The sequence below is a fragment of the Phoenix dactylifera genome, chromosome 7, assembly GCF_051530095.1.
Source record: "Phoenix dactylifera cultivar Ajwa chromosome 7, Ajwa_hap1_PhDact_Kaust_v1.1, whole genome shotgun sequence".
Classification (NCBI taxonomy): domain Eukaryota; kingdom Viridiplantae; phylum Streptophyta; class Magnoliopsida; order Arecales; family Arecaceae; genus Phoenix; species Phoenix dactylifera.
The window spans coordinates 30,190,599-30,208,463 of record NC_143196.1 but is presented as its reverse complement, the minus strand read 5'-3'; the positions used below and the strand labels follow the sequence as shown (position 1 = coordinate 30,208,463).

The following is a 17,865-nucleotide window of genomic DNA, read 5'->3' as shown; positions in this document are numbered from 1 at the left end:
GGGGCGGGTATCAAGAAACAGCAGCTGCCTTTGAATTCTTTATTGGATGGCTAGATTTTTTCTTGAATAATGAACAATGCGTCAAATTATGTTGTCTTTGCGAGCTTAGTTTCTTCCATATAATCAATTACTTAAGAGCTGTTTCTGTGGTATGGGAAAGAAGCATGCTCAAATATCTAAACATACTCTGCAGCATCAAATGCTAACCACGGGAAATGCCAGTCGTGGAAATACAATTCATTCTGAAGATGAGCAGGATTTTTATTCAATTCCAGGTGTCCAATTTCTCAAACTTCTTACCTAACCAGCTGATACAATCAGGAGGAGCAGATTCATGTGCAAAAGAGTGGCAAGGCCATGAGGGGACATCTGTTGGATTGGAAACTGAACAGTAATAAAGCCCTGGATGTATGATTGCATCATTTATTTAGTCCACTTTCTGGTAGTTAATATTAGTTAAGAAGAATCTAATTGTAATAAAAAAGAATTTAGAAGAATCTAACGCCTTTTGATCTGACTTCATAAGAGTTATTCACCAGTGAAATCTAGGCAGAACTCATCATACACGTGATGCGTTTACAGAAAGCAAAACTGTAACTAAGCAATCATCTTGTTCGTGCCTGATCAATGTGTTGATAACTGAGATACGAGCAAACATGTTTGATTCTTACGAGTTACCGACTATCATGTGTAACTGAAATCTTCGAGAGTAATCTCAGTACAAGATAATCTACTCCTCAAAGTTCAAGATAATCATATCAATAACCCCCCCTCATTGGTCTGCCTTCCGTAGCAACCAAAAAAATGTTTGTGCATCTGCCTTCATTGTTGTTGTTCTTCCAGTCGAGCTGAATCTGAGAAATTTCTTCTACTTTTATTTGTCAACAAGAGTCTGTACTTCTAAAGAAAATATAAAGCATTTGTATTGGGGTTTCAAGTATTTTGCAACCATTGTCAAAGTCAAAACTCTGCTCTTGTTCCACCATCTAGGGCCTCTACAAAGCAAAAAATGCAAATAAGGACCTAGATTGTTGCCCTAGTTTAACAATGTATTTAGTTTACATACACTACTTAAATCCCTTGCCTGGACTAGTGGTACTTCAGTTATAATCAAAAGACAACTCTGGATCGTCTACTTCATAAGATGGCGTCGCTCACCATCATCATGCTGCACCCTCCCACTTATTTCTAGGCATAAGCCATTGGCTAATCTCTTACTTTCTTTTCCTTTAACTGGTTTTTTAGCAGGTCCTGTGTCAACAAACATGGGCTGTACAACAGTAGGATTAGGCTTTATGCGGTTTATGTCTCTTTCTTCAGGTGGTCTTAATATCCTGTACTCTGACTCCAGCTCTGAGGCTTCATCCTTGTTCACTACTACCTGCAATCAATGGTCCTCTATCATAAATACAGAATTACAGACTAGAAAGTACTCAATAATCTATATATTTGTGTAAATACTTTAATATTACTTCCAGCATATGTAGCAATTGAATGAAAGAAATGCGCAAGATCGGAAGGAAGCATATGTTTGTGAACAAGTGTACACATGCCTTCAAACTCCAATCAGAGATTTTTGCATGTACGCTCCTCAAAATTTTCTTTTTTTTCATATTTATTTTTCCATGTAGACCCTTCAGGTCATGTTGCATTAGCTTTTAACACTCCAGGCTTAATATGGTTAGGTCCAATCAGAAATGAGCAAGATCTGAAGGAAGCATATGATTGTGAACAAGTGTACACATGCATTCATACTCCAATCAGAGATTTTTGCATGTACGCTCCTCGAAATTTTCTTTTTTTTTTGGGCATATTTATACTTCAAAATGAATGTTGACAGTTCATATATACCCCTCTAAAAATCTAATTTTTACATGTAGACCCTTCATGTCATGTTGCATTAGCTTTTAACACTCCAGGCTTAATATGGTTAGGTCCAATCAGAAATGAGCAAGATCTGAAGGAAGCATATGTTTGTGAACAAGTGTACACATGCATTCAAACTCCAATCAGATATTTTTGCATGTACACTCCTCGAAATTTTCTTTTTTTTGCATATTTATACTTCAAAATGAATGTTGACAGTTCATATATACCCCTCTAAAAATCTAATTTTTACATGTAGACCCTTCATGTCATGTTGCCTTTGCTTTTAGCACTCCAGGCTTAATATGGTTAAGTCCAAAAGTAATCAACTTGGCTATTTACTATCTTGCCCTTTATTACATCTCACTTTCATAAGTTTTTAGCAAAATACTTGAAATTTCATGCCAATGATATTCATATATTTTACATTTTTTCACAGATAAACAAAGCAATTATGCACCATCTAAAAAGTTAATACGCAAAGGCTCATTAATGAAAAAGTACCATATGTTGCCTAATAGTAAAGTATGAAAATTTCAGAATTTTTGAAGGGATATATTACATACATACACACACAAGCACAGTTATAATACACAAGTTTCTAAAGAGAGGACTTTACATCCACTGAAAAATTCAATGTTGGATGCTAAAAGATGCAAATCTAAACCATTGGACTTCATCTATCTACATAATACACATCTACAAAAAATCACTGGGATGGAGCTTCTTGCCTATGCATCAAGACCCACTAAATATAGTTTGAGTGGTAGATATGTTTTGTTGATTTTGGAGTCACTTGATGCGCAGGCAAGAAACCTCTATAACATGTGATTTTTTTTTAAAACATTAGCATTTAAGCTTTGTATATCAAATCAATGGTTTAAATTTGAATCTTTCAATCTCCAATATTGAAATTTTTTCAGTGGATGTTTTGTTCTCTCTTTACACCCTATGTATAAAAAGTTTACAACCCCACCCTTCACACACAAAATTCACTTTTGAAGGGGTGAATAAGCAAATAAAAACTTTTTGAAAGGTAATCAAGAAAACCTTTAATACTTATACAAGGAATGCACATTTTGATGCAGTAAAACAAAACCATAAAAATCCATAGTCTTTAGTGCCTTGTTTTCTTTCCTCATATTCTTCAATGTATGACTCCTATGAATAGCCATTCTAAGCCTTAAAATGGCATAAGGATTTTTCGGTGAATAATCACATCTTTTTCACACATTCTGCTGCAGGCCTATAGCGTATTACAAACATGATGCATTTGCATTTTCATACTTACACTAGCTTTTCTTCACTCGATAAAAATCTCTTGAGTAATGAATCTACAGGGTCCACACAACCATGGAAAAAATGTTAGAAGTTTCTAGCTAGAAGTGATACATTTCCTGTTTCCTGATCCACAGTTTTTGCATTTTGATTTGGCCTATTGTTTACCAGAAGACATATTCCTAATTATTAAGGGGAATTCATCAGGACAGCCAGAACCAATGAAGAAAACAAGTCCCGCATTCACATTAAGAGCATGAAGACCAACAAATTCAAAAGCATGTCAAGGACCTAACAAAACGGTACTCATGATTGATCCCAGTTTTGAAATTTGGAAGATTAGAAATATTGACTGAATATGGGCCTTAAAATCTAACCTTGCGGCCAACCAAATCAAAGGTAACAATCACTTTTCCTTTCCTAGCTTCAGCAGCTTCTTCAATTTCCTTTTGTTTCTTCTTTAAAAGTTCCTTCTCCTGAAAGGCAAACAATTTCATGAAGATCAAACCATTTCTACAGAATTCAGGCATCTTGCAAGTAAATAGTCACTGATGTCAAAAAGAATAAAACAATATGTGCTACTGCCGAACTTTCAGGAATCGATAGAGAAGATATGGCTTGTACTGTTTTTAGAATTTTGTGTGCTAATAGTTTACTGACTATGGCACTTCCTTACAAGCAAGCATTGCACACAGACATAAATAAATGAACTGCATCTAATCCAACTGCTTTAAGATAGCAAGCATCATGCAAAAAAACATATATGACATGCACAAAGGGACACATACTTGTTCTTTGGAAAAGCTGGCAAAAGAAGAATACAAAAGAATAGACAGCATAATGTTTAATATTGTTACAATTTTAACAAAAGGAAATCACTTTGACCAAATCGGCCACTTCAGGACCATTTGAGATATTCTGACCAAGGAAAGACATATATGGTTTGCTGCAACTGGCCAGAGGTAAAAGGAAATCAGAACATGCAACTTCCACATGTTTGGTTTGGCAGTAGTAGTCCCAACAGCATCCAGTTCACGCCTTTAAGTTCCCAAAAAATCGCTGAAATGACTTAGGCTGAGTCAGTCTGAAGTAAATCCAGTCAACTTACATCCTTCACTTCTGACCACTTATGGTGAGCCCCAAACACACCCTTATCTAAGCTGATCTAATCCAGCTTTTAGAATTTATATCCTATATGATGCAAGTCTATAGCAATAACAAGTAAATCCTAGCAGAAAGGTAAGACAGCATCAAGAAAGTATCATTCTGTAACTCTATATTGTTAACAGAATAACTTTGTCGTGCATCAGCAGTGAATACTCGCATGATGTAAATCTTTTCCTCCCAGCAGGAACGATATCACCTATCACTTAGGCGAAGGCCTAAAATGATTGTCATGAAAAATTAATTAAACACCTAGGGGTTGCATGGGCAGTTGGGCCTAAGCCAGTCAATTGAGGAACAACCTGAGCCTAGGCAACCAATAGTGGAAAAGAGTTTCCATTCCATGGTTGCAAAAAGCAGCCATTTTATGCAGGCAGCCAAGATAATGCATGTATACACGGTACACGGGTGTCTCAATAGTTGCATATGTGGATAGTATTTTACATATATTTAGAAAGGAATTAACATTCATAAAAGTAGATAAACATAAGTAAATTTTCAGGAAAATAAAAATTAACTACATACTCACATTTATTCAAGAGCTATAAGTCTCGTATGACAAGTTAACCGAAAAAATAACATCCCTCCATGAACTATGCTCAACTTTACGAATGCAACGAACAAATCTAACTATTACTCAATGATGAACAATCAGATTAAAGCATACAAAGAAGCAAGACTTATAACCAAGTCTAATGTATCTGTCACCATCACAATCTATATGTGCCTAAGATGCTGGATCCTATGAGGGTGCGCGGTAGCCTACTATTCATCTCATATATAGGGATTGCACTGGCCGTTCAGTTACCAAGCCATATATGCATATGCAGCAGCGCTGACAGCATTCTAGAACATCACAACTTTTTTATATAAAACAGATATTTTTTTAGAAAGATATTTTTCGAGCAATTCTACCCTTTTTTATATGATGCATGCATTTCCAAGAATGCCATGAGTGCCATGAAGCTCATCTCAATCATAAACATTCTTCCTTCACCAACAAAAAAGTGCATTTATCAAAAAGGTGTCTGGTACAATGCTTCCAGAAACACTTCAACAAAGATGTTTTTCTTTTATTATTTTTTGGAGTTTTGCATGCTCTCCCGTATATACACTTCATGTGCTTGATGCATATTTATGTTAATTATAATTTATAAGTTATCAACTGAAGTTGTATGAAAATCTCCAGCAAACTTAAATTGAAAGAGATGAATGCTCAAACTAATCAGGTGTATAAAGTTTTAAACCCTCAAATAAATTGTTAGTGCTCACTTAATTCTATCACTATCAGTATCAATACATAATTTGACAGACAACTGACTAGGGGAAAAAAATTAAAAGCATCTCTTAGGAAGAGAACACTGTTTAGTTATAAATTTGTTATAAAAGAAACCAATAATATTGGATCTCTTTAGAAAGGACTTCAACATGAGGTTAAAATAATAGCAATATTTATGAGATAAATCCTGTTGGATTTTGAGAAATTGACTTTGTTGTTGTTGTTGTTGTTGCCGTTGTTAATTTCTCTCTCTTTTCATTACCTCCGCCCAAAACAGCAATATTCACTTTCAATGGAACTAGATGCTCAATTATATAGTTACCTTCAGATGGTTCGAATATTCTGATAAGATGATTAAATTCTTTGACCTTCCAGTTACTTCCACACATGTTAAGACTTAGGAAGCATAGGTATCCAGTGTCTAATGCATTGGTGTCCAGTTTCTAATGACTTGACACAAGGCAACAATCAAATTACATTTGACTTCAAACTTGGATATAAATCTATCATACTTTAGCCAGTTTATAGGATGCTCCTACAACAACCATAAATGATAACCATAACTAATCAGCTGTAATTAATTTGGGTTACCTTTTTGAGTCCTCCACTAAACTTGAGAGGACTAATAACTAGACCAAGCAATGCCTCCCCATATCCCTCAGTCAACCACCATATGGGTTTTCAGCATTTCCTCACATTTGATCCACCAAAACACTAATTATTAAGGCTTCCTATTTCCCAAATGTGCATGGTGACAATATCACAACAGATTCTTCTGTCAGTTTTAATCTTTTATTCATGCTCATCTTCTTCTGGTAAACCATTAAGCTTTCTTTTCGGAAGAGGCGCAATCACTTATAGCTTAAACACCTTTAGTTTATAGGATTCAAATAAACATTTTTGCAAAATGAGCCTTCTATCACAGTTCCATAACCAACAAAGTTCATGCACTGTGCACATGCTAGCTGAAGTGCTAGTAAATGGTAGAGTTATGCCAGATAATGTCAGCCATTATGCCAGTATGAAGCTCAAAGATCAAATATGAAGTTTAAGCATCAGCCCATATTCCAAACAAGGGACAAAGGGACACGTGGTCCAAAAAATGAGTACCTCTGCAGAAAGCCAGCTATTTCCTTCAATCTCATAATAGTCACTCTGGTCATCAATAACTTTAGTCCGTGCAGCAGAGTTTCGATCATATTCTACAAGCCTCTTTGCATATAAATCAGCTGCAGCTTCTGCCTCAGAAAGAGGAACTGCTAGGTCACTTAGACCAGCATATGTACTGTCTTCTCTCAACACAAGTGCACCACAGAAACTGCATGGACCCTCACCTTCTTGTTCACATACTATTTTACCACAAGACAAACAGTTGCTCACAAGCTTGTGACGGCGAGCTTGGCATGAACATGGCTTTCCCTGCTGGAAAACAACAGATCCTTTAGCTGCCTCGGCAAGAGAGATGATCTTTCCACCTTTTTTCTTTTTGGGGATACCTTGGCTTCCCCTGGGAATGCTTCTTGACTCAGTAGTAGCCTCTTTTTGACCCTTCGTATCCTGGGTTATTGGTGCAGTTGTCTCTTTTGGCATTCTTGCTTGTTTCTTTGGTGCGACAATCATTCCTTCATCTGCAGGTGGCTTCATGTAGGCTTGAAATTTTGACGATTGTACATCAGGATTGCTAACAGAGGAATCTACATAACCTCTTCTCTGCAAGTATTCCTGAATCAAACCCTGACCAGCTTCTAGGCCTATAATATTCTGCAGCATAAACATTCCATTTGATCAGCATTGACTGAGAAAGTAAATAAACGTATAGTGCCAGATTCAAAGGCCATATTTAACTACAAATATGGTGTTCTAAGAGTAGGTAAAACAAAGAAACAGATCTACCAGGGTCTGAAAAATGAGACACAGAATAAGGGCCAAAAAAGAGAAAAACCTAAAGATTTAAGCTTTAAAAGAAAGATCTTATTCGTATTTGCACAGAAATAAAGTACTAAACCATCAAGGACTATCTAATTTCTATCATATTGCCAATCTACGACTTCCTACAAGACAAGCCAAGGTCTCTTTTTGTGTTTGTGTATGTCTTTTGAACAACAGCATAGTTTCCTTAAGTACTTTCTGAAAGGAACTTCCATCTTGTCATTGGCAGTTAGGAAGCTCTCATCTGAACAACCAAGCCTTTCTCTGAAGTCTAAAACTCTTGTAACACATAGAACAGGTGATGGGCAAACCGAGTAAATATTGTTTCGTAAGTACGATACTCAAAATGCCATTCACTGACAGCAACTCCAGATCTCTCTCTCTCTCTCTCTCTCTCTCTCTCTCTCTCTCTCTCTCTATCCCCCCTCCCCTCCCTCCTTCCCTCCCTCCCTCAATACAATTCTTTTTGTTCCTAGTCACTACAAACTATCTAATCTGATCACTCCAACTCTCTGTTAAAATATAGATAACTCACACCTACTATAGAAAGCTTCCATAAAAAGCTAACTCTTATAGATAACTTATCCATAAAAGAAACATAATAAAAAAGATGCAGATGAACACATAAAGGGAGACAAGAAACAAGGTCAGCAGCTCAGTTAAGTAAGAAGAAAGGAAAAGGGGGAACCGAACATCGAAGAAAGCAAATTAAGTGATCCATCGCCATTGCCCCAGCTCAACAAAGAGGGAAACAAACCTTTATGTGGGAGATGAAAAAATAATCCCGTTTATAATATTTCCATACCCTTTTCAAGATGCTTGATATGCAAGACTATAGAGAATGTCTGCATAAGGTAGATACATATGCAATGTGGAGGGCCTATAGTGTTACTTTTAAACAAAGAGTAGTAGATGTGGAAAAATACATGAAGGTATCTTGCTAGATCTTACGATCCATCGAAACTGATGAACAGGAAAAGTCTCGTGTTGAAGTAGCCTAAGTGATACGCTTGATTCGCTACCAGTGGAAATTCTACAGCAGCCTATGAGTGAAACACATAGGCTTAGGTTTGCAACCGCCAAAGCAAGAGGGTAGGGGTACGTTCAGAATTATGCTACTCAAATGGACTCTTTAATGCTCCCCCACAGAGAATAGTTAATCTACCACCAACCTGAGCAAACTCTAGCTTATGTGAACGTATACTGATTAGTAATGTTGGGAGACATGCATACCCAAAACTCTAAAGAAAACAGTTAAACAATTTTTTATAGGAATATTATAGCTTGCCGTTTAAAGATTTCTACTCGGAATCCACCACTTCTCTCGGAAACTTGTATCCCTTGGAAGATATTTTCACAGTTCAACATCCAGCCATCTCAGTGGTCGACCAATTCGAGGATAAACCAATATAGAGGTTTATGTCAATTGAGATAAAAGGCCAAAAAAACACCATGAAACCACCAAGAAAGAATAGAGATTTCTCAGTGTTAGCATGGGAAGGATAGCAAAAAAAATCAGAACAACTCCGTTTCAGGCTGAACCAGTGTAGACAGAGAAAGAAATTGGTGCATACAGGGACATATATCAGCGCACATAAACCCAAAACCAGTGCACATACACCTGGAACAACAACAGTGGAAATTTTTCTCTTTCCTCTCTAATATGCAAACAATAGGAACGAAAAATATGGAATCACATACCACAAGAAACAAGAGACCAAGGTTTCTACGTGGAAAACCCCAATTAGGAAAAACCACGAGACTGAGTCCAGATCAACCTTCCACTATCTCCAAAAAATGAGATTGTAAAGTTCCACTTGATCAAGCCAAGGACCACAACTTCAAGAAAACATCTCTCTTGGATTAACACCCCGTAGGGCATACCTAGAAGCTAACAAGTATAGAGAGACAACACCTCTTGGAATACAAATCACCTCACCAGATAGAGTAGATTTCAACATGCAAGAGATCGCATCCACTGAAATAAAGTAGACAAACCACGATCATCTCCCTCATCAAGAAAACAAACCTCGGTACCACCTGTCTGGTCCTCTAGAAAGACCACATCTCTACTTCTGACGGCGTTCCTATCCACCTGATCATACAATCTGCAGCCAAACTCCTCATGTGCATAACCCGAGAAAATAAACTGCTTGCATGTAGCATCAAGCTCTGACCTCTCATTTCTGGTAATCTGCACAAACACCCTGCAATCAAAGATTCTCAAGTGCTCATAGCTGACATCCTTCCCTGTCCAAACACTTTCTAGAAGATCATCATCAAGAGGTAACAATTTCAAAACATTCAGCTGACACATAAAGACATCCTTCTCATAAGGAGAGAGAACGAACAATCAACTGATACACAACGACCAAGATTTCAAAACACTAGCCAGTCTAGCAAAGGCGGGACAAGCTATGGCATGAGACATCGAGTTTTTTAATTTACTGAAGATAGATGACAGGAGATTATAAATTTCCTGGTCGATGAATTAAAACACTGCAGTCTATATCCACCAGCAAAATAGCAAAACACCATTTTATCTCATACTACGGTCTCGAATTATCTATTTGTCACATATAACATCACAAAATTTAGATGTCATAAAACTACTTCCAGGGTTAAATTTACAAAAATTAACAAAGTCGGAACTTTGGTATTCCGGAACATCCCAGATTGTCCAAATTCCGTATTGGAATAACACGCCGCCGAAACGCTAACAAAAAAACCAAAAGAAAAACAAAAATGAACAAGAAACCACTTATACCCGGCAATCAGGAGAAAGAACATGAATCTTGGATTTGGTTAAGACGATGGAATGGTAGGTATCGAACGATCGATAGAATACATACTGTGAGGTAATCGGCAGCATCTTGGGGTGGCGCGAGCTCGCAGAAGGAGACGAGGCCGCTGATGAGATCGGAGTCCAACTCCATGCCTTGTATCTTTCCGCGTAGCTCCAGAAGCGCCCTCTCTAACCACTCCCCCGATCCCATCCTCTCACCGGCTCGCTCGCTCGACCGACTCCGGCGGCAAATAAGTTGGGGTGGCTTGGGAGGGGGTAGTAGTTCACGCTTACGCTTAAGGGTCGCATCGATTTTGATCCGACGGTAGAGGTTATCCATCAAGAATTCATCAAAAGGAGAGTGGGAGATCCAGGGGCGTTCCGCGTGATGGAATTGTTGCTTTGGCTTTTTTTTTTTTTTTTTTTTTTTGTGGCTGAAACAAGTAGATCATGTCCCACGAATACAAATACATCCAATAATATTAAAAAATAAAATATCTTAGAGTGTCAAGGATAACTTTTCATTACCAACCCATAAGGTACTACTGGAGTGACTAGCTACAAAAGTAACTATCTAGTCCGCAGCCTTATTAGCTTCACGGAACACATATTTGGTATGAAAAGCCCCTCTATCTTCCACCATTGCCTAGATATCTTGGAGCAATAGGTAGCTGCAACCATCTTGATTTTCTATTACTGATATGAATATACGAACAATTTCAGATTGTATTATTGATTAGGTTGTATTGGAGTTATTTTGTTTACGATGCAAGGAAAAAATAGGTATGGCCACTGAAGAGAGAGAGAGAAAAATTCGGTCTATGCACCCTAGTCCAAGTTCTAAGGTTTCCTCCCAATAAATTAAAGTTGGCAATTGGTTGGATTGGGTTAGGGTTATGTCAGATTGAGATGGATTAAGGTCACAATACCTCTTAACCTATACCTAACCCATATAGATAAATGTATGTCCAACTCAATTATTTTATATAAATCCATATTGGACTATCAACCTATTCAAATCTCTCTTACTTAAGGGTGGATACAAAATATTTTTTTTATTTAAGATAAAAACTTTAAATATTCTAAAAATAGGTACAAATTTAATTTTTTTATTTAAATGAGAATAAAAATACGTCATTGCCATCCAACTCGTTCGAACCAGTTGGCTAACAATTCTTTTTCCATTGGAAAAAAGTTTCAAATTGGAACAATAGTGATTAATGAATTATATAGAAAGAAACATAGCAGATTTTTGATTGGACGGCCGAGGTCAGGTTCTACTGAACCAGGTCAAACTACCCGATTTAGACAATACCAAGCCAACTTAATACAAAACTAGGTCGGTTTAGCTATTATATTTGGTTCCGTCCGAAATTATTATTGGACCGGCCGAAATCGATTAGAACTGACCGGCTCAGTCCGATTTTGAACCGGATTGGATATGACATTATTGCTACTATTTGAAAGCCGCTCTTCTACTTCCTCTTTCAAAAAAATCTATAAATAATATTGATTCAGGATATCAGAAGAAGGATCTAATGCTAAATAAGATTTGCTTTCTCTCCTCTATCTTCTTTTCTCTTATTTTTTGGGGGCTTGAAAAAATAACTCAAAAATTACAAAATAAGAAAAGATCATGCCAAATAAATATCAAAAAAAAATAATATCAAAATAGACTTGAATTTATAGAAAAAGTCCAAAAAGTAATTATCAATTAATTTTTTCTGAAAATTCTAAAAAAAAATAGGGCATGCCGGTATGCCTTGCTAATTCGATTCGGTTTGAATTTCGGTACCGGCTCATCTTGTTCGACGTTATCCATCGAGCTTCAGTGATCGGACGGTGCATGACCAAGCGGCGCTGCACAGCCGGTTAAATTTGTTGGCTCAACCGCAGAAGATGGCGTCAGAATACCAGAGGACCGAGAAGGCCCTATGGAGAACCATTGAGAGCTCCGTTAGCAGAGGTACTCTTCTACTCGACCAAAAGAATCAAAACTAAGAGTGCCTCCTCCTCCTCCTCCTGCTTCTTCTTTGGTTTCATTCTTCTAGGGATCAAGGGATTGGTGTTGTCTTGTTCTGTTCTTGGTTCTATTTTGCATTTGCGGGGGGTGGAAGTAGGGGAATCGATGGAAACCATCTCCGTAGGCTGAGAAGGTAGAAATGACGGCATCTTTCTTTCGTTGCCCGTCAAAATCCATTAATTAGACGCAAGATGGCGCCTTTCTTCTATTTTCGTATCAAAAACTGATTATTTTTTTTAATTGATTGATTAGTTCCAAGGTAGCATCTTTCTTTTGTTTCCCAATTAAAAAATCGAGTTTTTGTTCTTTTAATTAGATAAACTTTAGAATGTGCTTGTTGTTGTGTAATAGGATGGTTATTACAGTTTCAAGTCCTGTGAAATTTGAGCATGTGATCTCTGCTTATTTGATCAATGGGTTTTGCTGTGGATTTTGTCCCATTGAAGGTGCAATCATTTTTTTCTTCTCCTCTCTCTATTATGTGTTTTCTTGTGTTAGTTGGTCAGTTGACTTTGATCTTCACTTTTCATGAAGATCAATCATAAGATGTGTTGGGTTCTTTATGAGCAGTTTCTTTACTGGAACATGAAAGCCATTTACTCCATTGATTTTTCTATTCATTGGAATGCCTCTTTATGAGCAGTTTCTTTACTGGAACATGAAAGCCATTTACTCCATTGATTTTTCTATTCATTGGAATGCCTAACTTCAGATGAATATGTTGATTTAAGATTTCAAATGGTTATCTGATTACTTTCATGAGTTTTATCTGTAGTGTTATTGATTATTATTCAGCAACGTTACTGTTCCTTGTTTATTTTTCCGCCCCTCTCCAGTTTGGCATCTTTGGAGTCTGCTTTCAATGTAATGAAGGATCGCAGTGTTTTGATTGCTCAGCTTCTTATTCGGTTTAAATGGGTTTCAAGAGGACTTAGTAGCTTGTGGTTGGAATGAGTCGCACTTTGCTTCCAAAGCATGTAGCCAGCGTCATAAAATACCAGAAGGACCCACTTAGGGCTCTTGAGATGTTCAACTCAGCCTCGAAGGAAGATGGGTTTAAGCATACTATCTTCACTTACAAATGTATGGTAGAGAAACTTGGACTTCATGGGGAGTTTAAAGCCATGGAGAATGTTATTCAAGAAATGAGAATGAACGTCGACAATTCTTTACTTGAAGGAGTATATATTGGTGCAATGAGGAGTTATGGAAGAAGAGGGAAAATACAAGAGGCTGTGGATACATTTGAGAGAATGGATTTTTATGATTGTAAGCCAACTGTTATATCTTATAACGCGATTATGAATATTTTGGTCGAGTTCAAATACTATGATCAAGCCCACAAAGTATATCTAAGAATGCTGGACAAGGGATTTGTACCTGATGTTTACACCTTTACAATCAGGATTAAATCATTTTGTAGAACAAGAAGACCACATGCAGGACTGAGGCTTCTCAGAAACATGCCAGAGAGAGGGTATGATCTCAATGCAGTTGCATACTGTATGGTGATTTGTGGTCTTTACGAAGAGAACTTTCATATTGAGGCTTGCAGTCTGTTTGATGAAATGCTTGGGAGCAAGATCTTACCTGATATAGTTACATTTAATAAGCTTGTACATGTGCTTTGTAAGAAAGGAGATGTTCCAGAAAGCAGCAAGCTTCTTGCCAAAGTTATGAAGAAAGGAATATCACTAAATTTGTTCACATACAATATACTAATCCAAGGGCTTTGCAAGGAAAACAAATTGATGGAGGCTGTTTCTTTGTTAGAACGTATGGAGAAGGGTCTGGCTCCTGATGTGATAACCTATAATACACTTATCAGTGGTTTATGCAAGAACTCTAAAGTTGTTGAAGCTGAGAACTATTTGCATAAAATGGCAAATGAAGGCTGCATTCCTGATGATTTTACATATAATACCATCATAGATGGGCATTGCAAAATGGGGAAGGTACAAGATGCTTGTAGACTTTTAAAGGATGCAGTTTTCAAGGGGTTTGTGCCTGATCGAGTAACATATTGCTCCCTGATTAATGGATTATGTGAAGAAGGTGACTTTGACAGAGCGTTGAATATTTTTCATGAGGCTCAGAACAATGGGCTGAAGCCTGATATCATTATCTACAATTCATTAGTCAAGGGGCTCTCTCGACAAGGTCTAATCTTGCAGGCTTTGGACGTGATGAATGAAATGATGGAAAATGGCTGCAGCCCAGATATTTGGACATACAACATCATAATAAATGGGTTATGCAAGATGGGAAATGTTTCTGATGCCAATATTGTCATGAATGATGCCATAGCAAAAGGTTATCTTCCTGACATTTTTACCTTCAATACATTGATTGATGGCTACTGCAAGAGATTGCAGCTGCACAATGCTTTGGAAATTGTTGATAGGATGTGGACTCATGGTGTCACACCTGATGCTATCACTTTTAATTCTCTGTTAAATGGGCTATGCAAAGCTGGAAAGACTAGTGATGTCATGGAGATATTCAAAGAGATGGTTACAAAGGGGTGCTGTCCTAATGTTATCACATATAATATACTGGTAGAGAACCTCTGCAAAGCCCGGAGAGTAAAAGAGGCTTCTGACTTGCTTATGAAGATGATGAATGAAGGCTTGACTCCAGATGTTGTCAGTTTTAACACATTGATACATGGATTCTTCAGGAATGGTGATCTTAATGGAGCCTATGAAATATTCAGAAGACTGGAGCAAGACAAGTTCTCTGCTACAACTGATACATATAATATAATGATCTCTGCATTTTCCGAGAAGTTAAATATTCTTATGGCAGAGAAGATTTTCAATGAGATGGTCAGCAAGGGCTGTTCTCCAGATGCATATACTTATCGTGTTTTAGTCAGTGGCTTTTGCAAGACCGGAAATGTTGATCGTGCGTATGAATTTCTTATAGGCATGATTGGTAAGGGATTTATTCCAGCAATGGCAACATTTGGACAGGTGATAAACTGTCTCTCAGTAAAGGAAAGAGTTGATGAATCTGTTGGTATTATTCACATTATGGTAAGTAATGGTGTTGTCCCTGAGATTGTGGATACCATATTTAGTGCTGATAAGAGGGAAATAGCAGCACCAAAGATCCTTGTAGAGGAGTTGCGGAAGAAGGGTTATATTACTTATTATGCCTATGAACTCCTTTATGATGGAATCAGGGATAAGAAGCTATTAAGAAAATGGCGTCGCCTGAAATGTTTCTGAGGACATGATATTTGGTCTCTGCTGCTGATTTTAGTTTCCTAAAATAACTAAACAGGAAGTCTGCTTCCCTGAATGTGGAACCTTCTGCACACTCTTCTTATGCCTGTTACACTGGGGCACTCATCTGCTGTAAGCTTTATTCAGCAACATTAGTAACCAGGAATCCCTTTGAATTTGACAATGCTCTAATTGTATGGGTTATTCTTGGACCATTATCATTTTTTGGTTGTATTCTTGCAGATGCAGCCATCAGAGGTTTGTCTAGATATTTCTTCTGCTATAAATTGTACTTTTCACATGCTTGTTGATTGTACCATTCACTTTTCAATCATTTTTTCCCTTCCCCCTTCCAAAGGTAGTTCTTATCTGTCATCACCATTCTAATTGTTATCTTTCATTAAGAACAGACCAATTTGAAGATATCATGCAATTCATTACATATTGCTTTTATTATATTTTCAGAACCTAATTTACTAAAGTAGTGTTGAGATACTGGAGCACATATTGAAGCATCATGTATTCATGGAAAAAAAAAGAATATGTGAAAACTTATTATTTCTTAGCTGGCTTGACCTAATTAGCTCAGCCAAGCTCCACTTCAATAAGCATGTTTTGAACTAGGGTTCATGCATTACCCACTTATGCTTTACCTTTTCCTGATTCGCAAAAGCACCTCAGGAGTTTGATAAATCTTATGCTTTAATAATTGTATTGGTTGGTCTAGAGGTACTTAATATAATTTATATTACATTTTTGTGCAGGTCTGCTTGTTATCTCTGCTGATTAAATTATAGTCACTTGTGATATTGGGAGTTATTACTTGCTTAAAGAAAAGTAACTTATTCTAAAACGGAACTGTTTGATTTCTTCCTTTGAAGATTATCACTGGAAAATGAAGTGAAGGTGGCAAAGTCCCTCTCAAATGTGTTTCTACTACAATTTTTGAAGTTGAATTATGGTAAGTTAGAGGTTATGAACTTCCCTCCTGCTATTAATTGGGCATATGGATCCAATTAGAAGGATGAAGATGGCAACCATAAACACATTTACCATCAAGGTGAATCGTCTATTTCCCTGGCTATAAAGATCTTAATGTACAGATTTTGTTTTTCTTATACTGCCATATTTGTTGATGGTAGCTAAGGCAGCTACTACTCTTCAATTCACAAATGGACTGCATTTTATGGCAATGAGGGTTTGACAATACCAACGCATAGAGAAGAATCTGTAAGTATTTTTGATAAGTTACTTTTGGTAGAATTGAAATTTCATTTGATTTCTTTTTTTTACAATTTAATGCATCTAAAACTTGAAGTTTTGAAAGTTCTCCAAAGATTGCCTTTCTGTTTAGTTGAACAATCATTGTGCTTCAAGAATTGATCAATGCATAGCAAGATACTAGATGAAACATTACTGGGGAGTGAATTCTGACAGAAGGACCTTACACGAGATTTGTTTTTCCTCTCTTGGATACTCAGTTGACATGGAAGTCCTCAGAAATTCATGATTTCATTACCCCCAACAGAGAGCCATCAAAGCTGGAAAATGATATACTGGTAGCTAGGCATTAAGCTATCACCAACTACAAGGCATGTTAACCGAGTCAAGCTCTTACAAGTTTACAATCATTCATCAATTTATGAATGTCCATTCAAACTTTTTCATTATGTGACAGTTGTTTTCTCCTCTTACATGTTAACATACAGCTCCATGATTTGATTCCATACTTTGTAGGGCCTCTGACATTACAAAATTTCCAGTGAATGTCAATGGGATCAAAATCTGCCGGTTGGCACTCCTCTCCTGCGAATCTGTGGAGAGGTCGCATGTTTGAACATAGATGCTGGCACCCCCTACCATAAACAACCAGCATACTAGCAGTAAGATTTTTCTCATGCCAAGAGCCAATAGTTGCTGGTGTTGTTTATGTCAAAATTGATTGGGGAAGCAACCTGATACTAGCACAAGGAAGTAGCATAGAAGCCTTTTCTGAGTTAACTATGTTGGTATATTTACCTGGTGATATAAGCTGAATGTACTTGATATTGAATCAGTTGCTGTAATTGCAAATAGGCATATGATGCTCTTCTTCAACTGCAGGGCTGAACTGGCCACATATAATCCGGTCCTGACCGTATTCTTTTTCATGTATGATATTTACTGGGCACGGACATGTCTATGTGTATGGGTCCCGGATATTTAAATATTTTTGGACCTGGGTTGGATGTGGATATTGATTGGCTATTTGTATATCAAAGTACATATATTGGTACATCATAAAGATACTTTATCTACTCTTCGTGGTATA

At 37.1% G+C, this 17,865-nt stretch overlaps 2 protein-coding genes across 9 annotated transcripts; one reads left to right on the top strand and one right to left on the bottom strand.

Moving 5' to 3' along the window:
• Window positions 1–898: 898 nt before the first annotated feature.
• LOC103703109 (transcription regulator/ zinc ion binding protein) lies at window positions 899–10,733 on the bottom strand. 4 transcript variants are annotated; one of them, XM_039127235.3, is made up of 5 exons: window positions 10,369–10,550; window positions 9,546–9,723; window positions 6,698–7,348; window positions 3,522–3,620; window positions 899–1,381 (listed from the first exon to the last, which is right to left on the bottom strand). In XM_039127235.3, the coding sequence occupies exons 1-5, from the start codon at window positions 10,386–10,388 to the stop codon at window positions 1,133–1,135; spliced, it is 1,197 nt and encodes a 398-aa protein (XP_038983163.3). In that variant the 5' UTR covers window positions 10,389–10,550; the 3' UTR covers window positions 899–1,132. The 4 variants fall into 4 exon arrangements, with proteins under 4 accessions (XP_038983163.3, XP_088557724.2, XP_008784049.4 ...); XM_088701598.2 differs by lacking the exon at window positions 10,369–10,550 and adding an exon at window positions 10,284–10,321; XM_008785827.5 differs by lacking the exon at window positions 9,546–9,723 and having other exon boundaries at window positions 10,369–10,733.
• Window positions 10,734–12,103: 1,370 nt separating this feature from the next.
• LOC103703118 (Pentatricopeptide repeat (PPR) superfamily protein) lies at window positions 12,104–17,863 on the top strand. Of its 5 annotated transcripts, none has more exons than XM_089924424.1 (6): window positions 12,104–12,267; window positions 13,161–15,686; window positions 16,436–16,614; window positions 16,697–16,784; window positions 17,036–17,146; window positions 17,292–17,863. In XM_089924424.1, exon 2 carries the CDS (start codon window positions 13,275–13,277, stop codon window positions 15,555–15,557), a length of 2,283 nt encoding a protein of 760 aa, XP_089780550.1. In that variant the 5' UTR covers window positions 12,104–12,267; window positions 13,161–13,274; the 3' UTR covers window positions 15,558–15,686; window positions 16,436–16,614; window positions 16,697–16,784; window positions 17,036–17,146; window positions 17,292–17,863. The 5 variants fall into 5 exon arrangements, with proteins under 5 accessions (XP_089780550.1, XP_089780549.1, XP_088557723.2 ...); XM_089924423.1 differs by having other exon boundaries at window positions 13,161–15,812; XM_088701597.2 differs by having other exon boundaries at window positions 12,104–12,457; window positions 13,161–15,812.
• Window positions 17,864–17,865: the final 2 nt, after the last annotated feature.

Coding starts and splice junctions, on each gene's coding strand:
- LOC103703109 (XM_008785827.5), bottom strand. CDS start 10,641: ATGGATAACCTCTACCGTCGGATCAAAATCGATGCGACCCTTAAGCGT. Junction 7,349..10,368: donor ATGCTGCCGATTACCTCACA/GTATGTATTCTA, acceptor TTTATGCTGCAG/AATATTATAGGCCTAGAAGC. Junction 1,382..3,521: donor TTGATTTGGTTGGCCGCAAG/GTTAGATTTTAA, acceptor CATTGATTGCAG/GTAGTAGTGAACAAGGATGA.
- LOC103703118 (XM_089924424.1), top strand. CDS start 13,275: ATGAGTCGCACTTTGCTTCCAAAGCATGTAGCCAGCGTCATAAAATAC.